We start from the raw sequence: 10,767 nt of genomic DNA, 5'->3' as shown, positions 1-10,767 counted from the left end.
GAGCAAGTTACTCCTACCACTCAAGAACGTATGCTGTGAGTCTGGTTTGTAAGCACTGAGCACTGAATATGAGAGTTTTACTATCCTCCAAAATATATGGGTTTTGTGGCATTACTTATTTACAGCACATACAACTTAAAATTGTTAGTGCTTGACAACACCCTTTGTACTGCAATTCTAATTTTTTTACAAGAACTCATGACATGTGCAATGCTGGCTGTGTCTTTGCATTACATAATATACATTGTGTATCTGATACCCAGTTATGAAGCTTTTTGTGCTGGTTTTTCATTTGTCAAGTTTAAATCAAAAGGATTCATATAAATTTACACCATGCAATAGTTGCAACTGACTTAATACAGCATTGCCAATATATGGTGCCACAAATCCTGTAGGTACTTGGAAACCTTCTCATACCCCTGAAAAGGCACTCTGACCCTGCACTGCCCATATCTAAAAATCACATGTCACAAGTCTGCCCATCAAAACAGGGCTTAGTTAGCTCATCAAAACATGGCTTAGTTAGTTCTGTATGGTAACTGCAGTATTCATGCCTCAAATGCACTCATATGTAAGATTCAGAAACTATTTTTAAGACGTTGGTGTTAGTTATGAACCAAGTATTCAAATGACTAAGAGTATGTGTACTTTAATATCCTGTGCTAAATGCACTGCCTGCATACCAGGAACACTGCCTGAATAACATAATGTGCTCAGGCGTGACACAACAGAAAGTCATTTACAATGACAAATGCCAGGATTCATGACTATACTCATTCACATTGATTCATTCTACTTTATATCCCTAAGGTCACACCAGGCCAACATCTCATGACAGATGGATCTGCACCATTCTAATTGATTGGACCCCTACAGTACCTCTACTTATAGGCTCTGTAGCGCTGAATGGTAAACTTTAGAACTTTGGAATACAAGATCAGGAACCAGGTAGAATGTTTCCTATACAGAAGCCAACTCTGGACATAAACAGAACATTGGGGATAGGGTTTGGGGTGATGTTAGAATCCACCTCCTCAAGAAATAAAGGTGTACAAAGGTACCACAGCCAGGCCTGAGGCAGTTCCTGAACACAGATTAACAGAGACAGAAGAATTACAACCAATGTGCCCATAGGTTAAAGGCTTTAGAAGGAGTACTGTTTGCATAAATCATTTTAGTCAGTAGAGTGTGAGGTTTAGAATATGAAATCAACAATATGGTTGTAGCGAGTTTAATATTACTGGTGATGCTTTGGTGCATCACATCCATGTGGCTAACATCATGCTTCTGAAAAGAATCACCTGCAAATAACCTTTTAGGGGAAGAAGCAAAAACATGTATATTATCATAAGGCAATAAAAGAAAAAGAATATCAGCACATTCCCACTTCAGCTCAGCGCAGTGTAAACACATAACGCATCAACATCAGAAATGGTCTTCAGATATCCCCCCTTCAGCTCAGCACAGTGTAAACACATAAGGCATCAACATCAGAAATGGTCTTCAGTTCAGCACTTGAGGCACAAAGACTTGGGATAATGTCAATTTTTAACCATCGTTGTACATATTACTTCCAGAAGAAGGCACTTCTCCTTTGACCTAAGGCTGCTCTTTTTATCCTGGATGCAAAATCAGACATTTATACAAGTATAATCAGGGTATGAAGGCGGTACTATAGGCAGACAGCATTCTACATGCCAAAGGAGTCCTGTTAACCTGAGAGCTCAGTCCATCTATCCCAGAAATCTGAACAACCTTCACTGAAATTCATTAAAATACTCCGGATATGGCTATCAATGAGGAAGAAATGAAATGCCACCTCCAACTGTCAGAATCATAATGTCGAATATAAAACAAGTTATTACAATCTAGCCTATGCCAATGTTTGTTACTTCCAGAGACCATAGCTGGTAGTAATAGTACACCACGGGAAAATCTATTCAGTTTCTCAAAACATCTGAGTCTGCAATGTTCATTCAAGTACACGTTCCTCCAAGTCTGGTTTCTTTTAACATGGAAAACCCTGGTACAAGCCAGACCCAGACAAAACCATCCAAAGGACAGAAAGTAATAGGAAAAAAATATCGTGGCTACAGCGTGCTGCTAATATAATTAGCCAGTTCTGCACCAGCATAAAGTCCAAACTGTAAACTGGTGGTTATTTTGGTCATCTCCTCTTACATAGCAGCACTCAGGAGCCAAAGGCATGATGCCAGAGTTCAAGGCTAAGAGCTGGACGAAGGTAACTAAAGGCAATTTGGCTTCATCCAGTATGTCCTTTTGTCTACAGGCATTTTAGTAACTGGACACCATGCATGTTCTGTCAATCTGCAAGCACCGTGTCCATCCGATTAGACTTCAGCAGGTGATTTGTAATAGTATTATTCACATTTTCTTTGCTGTCTTCACTGGGCAAGTTGTCTGGTTTTTGCCTTAGTCTTAGTGAATCCCTTTGTGTAATTGGTGCCCGGAATCCAGGATACCCACCACTTGATGGTGGCCTTTTGTCTGTCAAAAACAACATAACTAATCAGAGAATATAAAAAAAAACATTTATAAAAATACATGCTTTAACATCTATTAACAAGGTGAAATTACAGATTCCTAAACAGTGCAATCAAAATTAGAACAAAAATTAAGTTACAAAGTAAAATCAAGGCATCATTCATTCCTCACACTGGTTTCTTGTGATACAATGCATGTTAATAATGTCAAGCAGAAATGCATCTTGGAACACTGTGCTATGATGGGTTTACACACAAAAAAAAACAATCCAAATTCAGAAATAAAACAGAAAGGTGTGTATGTGTGCACATTGTGTATGAATGTGTGACGCTCATGGGCATACACAAACACATTCTCATGCATGTGGTGTGTGACTAGGGAGCATTTCCTTGACTTCTGCATGCACAACAAATTGTAGGAGGTAGGTTATTCCCTCTTTCCCTCTCTACAAAACTGTAACCATCTATTCCATTAATGCATTGAATAATGATCGGACTGTGGCTCATTTGATAAAACCGCTACATCGTAACTGCACAGGGTACGTTTACTTATTCTCGATGTCTGGTGGCCTCAGGCTTGTTGTTTATCATTTTTATTTTTAACATATTTTCTGAATTATCATTTGTGACCTAGGAAAACATACATTTACATAAAACAAAACAAATCATATTAACATAGTCCCAGTTGCAAACAGTATAAATCACACATACATTATTTTGTATATTTGTCATCAATTCACTCCTCCTCCAAAGCAGTATTCTGCATGCATTGTTCTCATAATATCCATCTCTTTGTATGCAATTTGCTTGAGCCTTTTCTAAAGATCCCACTTCCAGTTATTTTATCCCTGTTACAATATTCAATATTTCAAATACAGTTGCTTTACACTTTGATTCCATTTTCTACTAATTGCTTTTAGGCAGCCACCATAATTAGACTCAAAAAGGCCTTACTATAGCTATGTAATTCAGATCCTGTATCCCAGCTCAAAAATAATCACTTTCTTAGTTATACACATTTACTCACCCAATATTTCTGACACAGTACTCTAAAGGGAAATTTTAAAGTCTACAGTTTACATATAAAAGAAACTTGAACAAGGGAGTAAGAGGTCTGTAAATGGTAGAATAAATATGGGTAAGAAAATGTGTGGAGCTTGCAGTCAGTAGAAGTATATTTTTGAGGGACAGTGTCTTAAACTAAAAAGATGCGATACTGAATTTAATTTGAACATTAATTCCGACTATAATACATCCGTGGTCATTTACCTAGCGTTTTGTAATCATTACCATTCCTATAACATGGAGAAAAACAGAACTTGTACTGAAACAGGATATAGGAACATTATCTTTGATATCCAGAGTCTGAATACTAGTAACGCACTGTATAAACTTAAGCTGAAGTATATTCAGAACGAGTTTTATTTTTTGTTTTAGAAAAGGTTTCCATAAACCCAAAGGTTGGTCCTTGAAAGCTTAGGCTTGAATATAGAAAACTTTTATGGCAAATACACATAAATGCTAGTATACACAATGGTATGAGCTGTCTCTTAGCATATTTTGAAATAATGTGCTGCTAAGGTTATAATACCATATATGGAATTGTTTTGGAATGACATAGCTTAAGGTGTTATTTAACTACAATTGTTTTAATTTAAAATGTGATTTTTTTTTTCTGATTAAATTATTACGGTAATTAGTCACATGATTTTACTCAATTATATAAAAGGCTGGTGTAGTGTTGGAAGTTATATTCTGAAGTTGTTCACTTTAATATTACTGGACGAAAGTGCTCAACATTTCTATTAAACTCGCTTGTTTTACTGAACCTTGGACTTCCGGGTATCATTTGCTGGTGGAAAGTGCTCCTGGTTGAGGCAAGTGTTGCTCCCATTTTTCCTGTGGTTATTAGTTTCTGTGCAGGGTGCCTCTTCTCCTGTTTGGAAAAGAAAATTTTTAGTCTGCCAACTCATTATATTCCCCAAAACATATGATGTTCTTCGTGTTTCACTGTTGCAGTCATCACATTTGTGTTATCCCTGTCAGGGTAGCCCCTTGGCCGGCCCAAATACCAGAGACTTAGTATTTCTGCGCCCGTTGCTATCGCTTGAGGACTGGCGTCAGGTCATCAGTAGTATAAAGTAAGGCAGCCGACGCCATTACATCAGTCTTTCTTGCTGTGGAGCCCGAAGCAGAAGCAGTTCACACGAGTGCCGTTCGGCCGCTACCTTTGTTTTCGTCTACCGAATTGAAGTCTTCTAAAGCTAAGTACCCCATTGTCTCACCTGTGGAAAGCAAATACCACACCAAGACTTCCACTCTTACTGTGTCACTTGTTTAGGTCCAGACCACGATGTCCCCTGTTGTCACTTCTGTGCTTTGTTCAACACCAGAACTATCCATCGTTGGGCCCTTATTGTAGCCAGATATTTTCGCTTACAGTCTTCGAATTCAGATACGGCTTCGGTAAGCCATCTGACAGCAGATCTTCTGAAAAAATATAGAGATAAACACAGAAACAGACTGCACAGGTCCACACCTACCGAAGACGTTTCCATTAAGCTAGTCATCAATTCCCTGGTACTCAGTGAGATGCTTTTGCAGCCCCTGATGCCTGCTTTTGTTGATTTGCAGGCCACTATCGAGAAACTTTTGGAGTCCGGTATGCCGCAAAACTATTCCTCGACTAAGGATCCTGCAGTCGTCTTTACCTTGGATGGGTCCGGGGCCGCTGAGCAGGCACCAGCTTCTGAGGAAGTGCTTCGCACTACAGAATCTCGACATAAACCGACATCTTCTTTCACGACTACCATTCTTTCAAAAACGACTGAGTTTCTTAGGCCCAGGGTACGAACCACACCCAAGAAACTGAAGACCCACTCTCAGGCGCCTGCTACCTTGCCTCAGTCTCCATTGCTTAAAATGGCGGAAGACCTTATCATGCTGATTAGGGGAAGCCAAGCTAGCCCCTCCAAAAGGAAAAGAGATCTGTCCCCTGTAGTTATGTCTGAACAAGAGTCAGATGAATCTGATGCATCTGAATATGAAGACATGCAACCCCTCTCCATTTATGAGGATTCTGATGCAGAGGATTCCAGTCCTTCAGCCTCTCCCCCAGAGGATTTTTCCTTTGTGAAAACCTTGCATACTTTAAGGGAGCATTTCTAATGGGAGAGTCAGGACTACCCTCAGTCTACAAAGAGACTCAAGGAATTCCTAGATCTTACACAGCACAGACCCTTGGCCATCCCCCCAGTTCTGGATGTTGTGGAGGATGTTTTCCTCGAATCCAGCTTGACTCCTGACGCCCTTCCTCCAGCACCCAGAAAAAACAGACAGGTACTACAGAGTCCCTTGACTCACACACATATCTTTTTAAAAATCCTACAGCTGACCCTGTGGTCATTTCTCAAGGTCCAAAAGGGATTAAAGCAAGCTCTGCTAAGAATCCCACCTCCTCAGACAGGGATTCCCGAGGATTGGACAGATGGGGTAAAAAAGTATACACCTCAGCTACTCTTGCTATCAGGGCACTAAATTGTCAGTTCCATATGCTGAAATTTCAGCAACATACCTTGGAACTCCTTAAACCAAAAATGTCTTCCTCTCCTGCATGGGCAGAATCTAAAGATTTACAAGAGTTAATGCATTCTGCAAGTCAAGTAACCAAATAGACCTTGCACTGTGGTTTTGATGCCCTAGAAGCTTCTTGCAGGGCAGTAGTCACTGAATATGTCATTAGAAGGCATTCATGGCTTAAGGAACAGCCCCTGCCAGACCACGTCAAATCTAAATTGTTGGATGCCCCCTTGTACAAACATAACTTATTTGGTACTAAGGCAGAAGAGGTCTTAAAAAAGATGGAAGAAAAAGCAAAATCTATGCAAACAGTCAAGGAATTCTTGCAGGTCCAGCCCCCTAGGTTAAGCAGGCATTGTCCCTCCAAACACTGGTCCTTTCCTGCTCCCAGTAAACCAGCCCAGCCTAGGCCCCATGGAAACAGACCCCGCAGACAGTAGCCACAGGGAATGCAGAGATCTAAGCAGTGGACTACCTCCACTTCAAAACCAGGGAGTTCTAAGCCACCCCCTTATGGTAAGAACTCACAATGACTCAACTCCTCCACCTCCTCCCTCTGCCCACCTTCACTTATCCCTACGAGGAAAACTCTCCTTTCACTCAGGCACCTGGGCCACCATTACCAAGGACCACTGGGTTCTGAACATTGTGTCTCAGGGATACAAATTTTCCTTCCACACCCTTCCAACCCTAAAAGGGTTCCCAGATCTACCTCCAAATCAGTGGGCAGAGGCTCAAAAGCAAATCCTTTCCCTGCTCTCTATGAGGGCAGTAGAGCATGTTCCTGCAGAACAGATAGGGCAAGATTTCAACTCCAGACTATTTCTGGTACCCAGAAAAGAGGGCACCTGGCGCCCCATCCTTGATCTATCCATTCTAAACACCTTCCTAGTGATCCCAAAATTCAAAATGCTCATGCAGCTGCTACCCATGCTCTCCAAGGACGCTTGGCTAGCCAGCCTAGATCTAAAAGAGGCCTACCTTCACATTCCTACCAGGGAATCATACAGGAAATATCTCTGCTTCAGGGCAGGATCTCAACACTTTCAATTCTCTGCACTTCCCTTTGGCTTATCTACTGCTCCCAGAGTTTTCACAAAATGTCTGGCTCCAGCCATTGCCTTTTGCAGACAAAGAAATATTCAGATTTACCCATACTTAGACGACTGCCTAATTCAGGCAGACAGCCAGGAAATGCTGCTCAAGCACCTGGCCTTTGTAAAGACCCTCCTAACCTCTCTAGGGTACACAATCAATGAACAGAAATCCAAGTAGGTGCCTACGCAAAGGATAATCTTCCTGGGTGCAAGTCTGGACACAGCATCCCGGATGGCATACCTTACACCAGAGAAACTAATTTTCCTCACAACCTACTTCTCTCAACTAGCCACCAGGCGCCTGCTAACTGCAAGGAAGATCCTGCAAGCTCTGGGGTTCATGGCATCTTGCATACTACTTATTCCATATGTCAGACTGCATATGAGGAAACTTCAATGGTACCTAAAGAGCCTTTGGTGTCAAAACTCTCAATACCTGGAAACTCTTCTACCTATAATTCCTTGCCTCAGAAAAGATTTTCTTTGGTAGGCAACAGCATGCTCCCTCAACAAGGGACTACCTTTCTCCCCACCACACACCTCCCAGACCCTCACCACAGATGCATCAGACTATGCTTGGGGTGCACAGCTGGATGGCAGGTGCACAGAGGGCCAATGGAGCCCACAGCAAATCCCTCTGCACATCAATCAAAAAGAGATGATGGCTGTGCAGCACGCCTTGACAACTTTCAAGCCCCTTCTCTCTCCAGAGGCTCTCCTGATCAAAGCAGACACCACCACTGTGATGTGGTACATCAACAAGCAGGGAGGGACTCGCTTCTACCCTCTATGCAGGCTGGCCATGACCCTTTGGCACACAGCCTCTGCCATACAACTACACCTGTTAGCACAATTCCTACCAGGCTCTCTCAACACTGGCAGACCAATTAAGCCGAAATCTTCTGGACCCACACGAGTGGCAACTCAACAGAAGTACCTTCACCCTAATAACTCAAAAATGGGGAGCTCTGAAGGTCGACCTCTTTGCCTCCCACACCAACCATCAGCTCAGCAAATTCTGCACCAGGGAGCATCACTGCATGGTTTGTAAAGTGGATGCCCTGTCCTTCCCCTGGGTCAATCTATTGGTCTATGCCTTTCCTCCCCTACCTCTCATCCCCAGGGTACTGCTCAAAATAAGGGAGGAAAGACCAAGGACCATTCTTATAGTTCCAGACTGGCCCCGGCAACACTGGTACCCCTTGCTGTGCAGCCTGTCGCCGCTGCCTCCATGGCATCTTCCTCAGATTCCAAACCTCCTGACCCAGAGGGAAGGAGAATTCCTGCATCCCCAATTGCAGACATTCAATCTGGCAGCTTGGCTTATTCCCTAACCCCGAACCAATCTGCCAACCTCAGTAATCAGGTTCTGGATGTTATTCATGAGGCCAGATGCCCTAGCACCAGAAAGTCTTATGTTGATAAATGAAAAAGGTTCTGCATCTGGATCCAGGCTAAGGCAGCCAATATGGCACAGCCCTCCCTCACTTTCATCCTGGATTACTTAGCTGACCTACTACACAGTGGCCTCTCTTTCTCCTCTATAAAAATTCATGCCTCTGCTATTTCTGCTCATGTTCACACTGAGAAGCCCCTTTTCTCACACCCTTTGGTCAAACAGTTCCTAACAGGGGCTAGCAACCTGAGGCCACCCAGAAGGGCACCACCACCAGCTTGGGACCTTAACTTTGCATTGGAAAAGCTCACCCTGCCCCCTTTTGAACCAGCTTCCTCTGCAGAGCTAAAATTTCTCTCCTGGAAGACAGCATTCCTTCTGGCCATCACTTCAGCCAGAAGAGTCTCTGAGTTGCAAGCACGCATGGCTGTGGAACCCTTCATCACCTTCCATGCAGACAGGGTATCCCTCAGAACTAACCGATCATTCATGCCCAAGGTGGTCTCCAGTGTAGCTCTCAATCAATCCATTCATTTGCCAACCTTTTTTCCTAATCCCCAGAACAAGGGGGGACGATTATTCACTCTCTGGATGTGCACAGACAGCTCAGATTCTATCTAGACAGAACTAAATCCTTCAGAAAGTCTGATCAATTGCTGGTTAGCTTTGCTACAGGGGCAGAAGGCAAAGCTATCTTCAAACAAACCATTTCCAAATGGATAGCACACTGCATCCATTTCTGCTACAAACAGCATGGAAAGCCTCCCCCAAGGGGGTCAGGACACACTCCACCAGAGCAGCCTCCACCTCTGCAGCTTTCCTCAGAGGAATCCCCACCAGGGACATCCTGGAGGCTGCCACCTGGACATCTGTTCACACTTTTATCAAGCATTACCACCTGCCTGTCTTCACCAAATCCAGGGCAGGGTTTGCCTCTGCAGTCTTGCAGGGCATACTAGCCAGCCCCTAGCTTCCTTGACTGCCTCCACCCATTTCCTCAGCTTTGGGAATCTACCCAAATGTGATGGTTGCAGCAGTGAAACACTAAGAACATAGTACAGTTGTGTACACTTACCATAAATGTAGCTGTTGGAGTGTATTCACTGTTGAAGTCCTGGTTTCCCTCCCTTTCTCCTTGTGTTACCAGTCTTCCTTGCTCTCCCTTTCTTACAAGGGACATACTGGTATTTATTTTCCACTGGTGGGGTTCTTCCACCAGAGCCTGGCCTCCTACTTGGAGGCTCATGACAGGTTAGGGCAAGGAAAACTGATGTAATGGCATTGGCTGCCTTACTTTATACTACTGACGACCTCAAGCGACAGCAACTGATGCAAAAATACTACGTCTCTGGTATTCGGGCCGGCCAAGGGCTACCCTGGCAGGGATAATCCAAATGTGATGACTGCAACAGTGAATACACTCAGACATCTAACTTTTATGGTAAGTGTATACAACTGTACCTTCCCTGTTACCTCTTTCTTCCCCATCTTACCTCCACAATCTGTCATCTACCTGAGGAAAAAATAATTTGGAGTCTGCTCAGGGTATAAAAATATCGATACAAACATTTATAAGCAAAAATCCTAAACCTTTTATTTTTTGTTGCATATTTGGGAGCCATACACGTCTTTCCATTGCATCCTTGTGAACTGGTCATCTAATCTTTCTCTTCCCAATCTTTTTTGACCTCCTCTGATTTTATATGCCCTATAAATTATCCCTTTTTAAACAGCAGTTTCTATTCTAGTTTCAATTAAACACTCTATCAGAGCAGATCTTTCACTTACGATTCCCCTATTCCTTTCTCTTTGCCTATACTTAGATATCAATGCCTGATAAGGAAGGCAGTCTAGCCTGCAGTCCAAACATGGTCTTGGCTTTTTCCTCATTCTATTACACCATTCCCTCTTTAGTTTTGGTTCCTTTGCCAGTTTTCTCTAACAAAATCCAGCCCCCTCTTGCCTATTGTCTGTACCCCTTATTGCAGTCATCCTTATCGGCAGAATCTCCTTTCTCTATTCCTGTGTTGGCTTATTTCTTAGAATACTTTCTGCGACTTTATGAATATAATAATTCTGTATGGTTATTGTTATTCTCTGCAAGGATCTGCATCCAAAATCCCAGCCCCTCCTCATTTCTTGAATTTCCCCACTGTTCCATCATCATCATCCATCATATCTTTGTATCTAC

The 10,767-nt window shown here is 42.8% G+C and overlaps 1 protein-coding gene across 1 annotated transcript in view; it reads right to left on the bottom strand.

The window, feature by feature from the left end:
- Window positions 1-633: 633 nt before the first annotated feature.
- Window positions 634-10,767, bottom strand: part of DEF6 (DEF6 guanine nucleotide exchange factor) — a 1,409,598-nt gene continuing 1,399,464 nt past the window's right edge. The window contains 1 exon segment of the mRNA XM_044076574.1: window positions 634-2,508. Coding sequence (XP_043932509.1) covers window positions 2,324-2,508 — 185 coding nt within the window. The 3' untranslated portion in view covers window positions 634-2,323.

The sequence above is a fragment of the Protopterus annectens genome, chromosome 7.part0 (genome assembly GCF_019279795.1).
Source record: "Protopterus annectens isolate FY-2018-M chromosome 7.part0, PAN1.0, whole genome shotgun sequence".
NCBI classification, from domain to species: domain Eukaryota; kingdom Metazoa; phylum Chordata; order Ceratodontiformes; family Protopteridae; genus Protopterus; species Protopterus annectens.
This window is presented reverse-complemented; position numbering and strand designations above follow the sequence as displayed.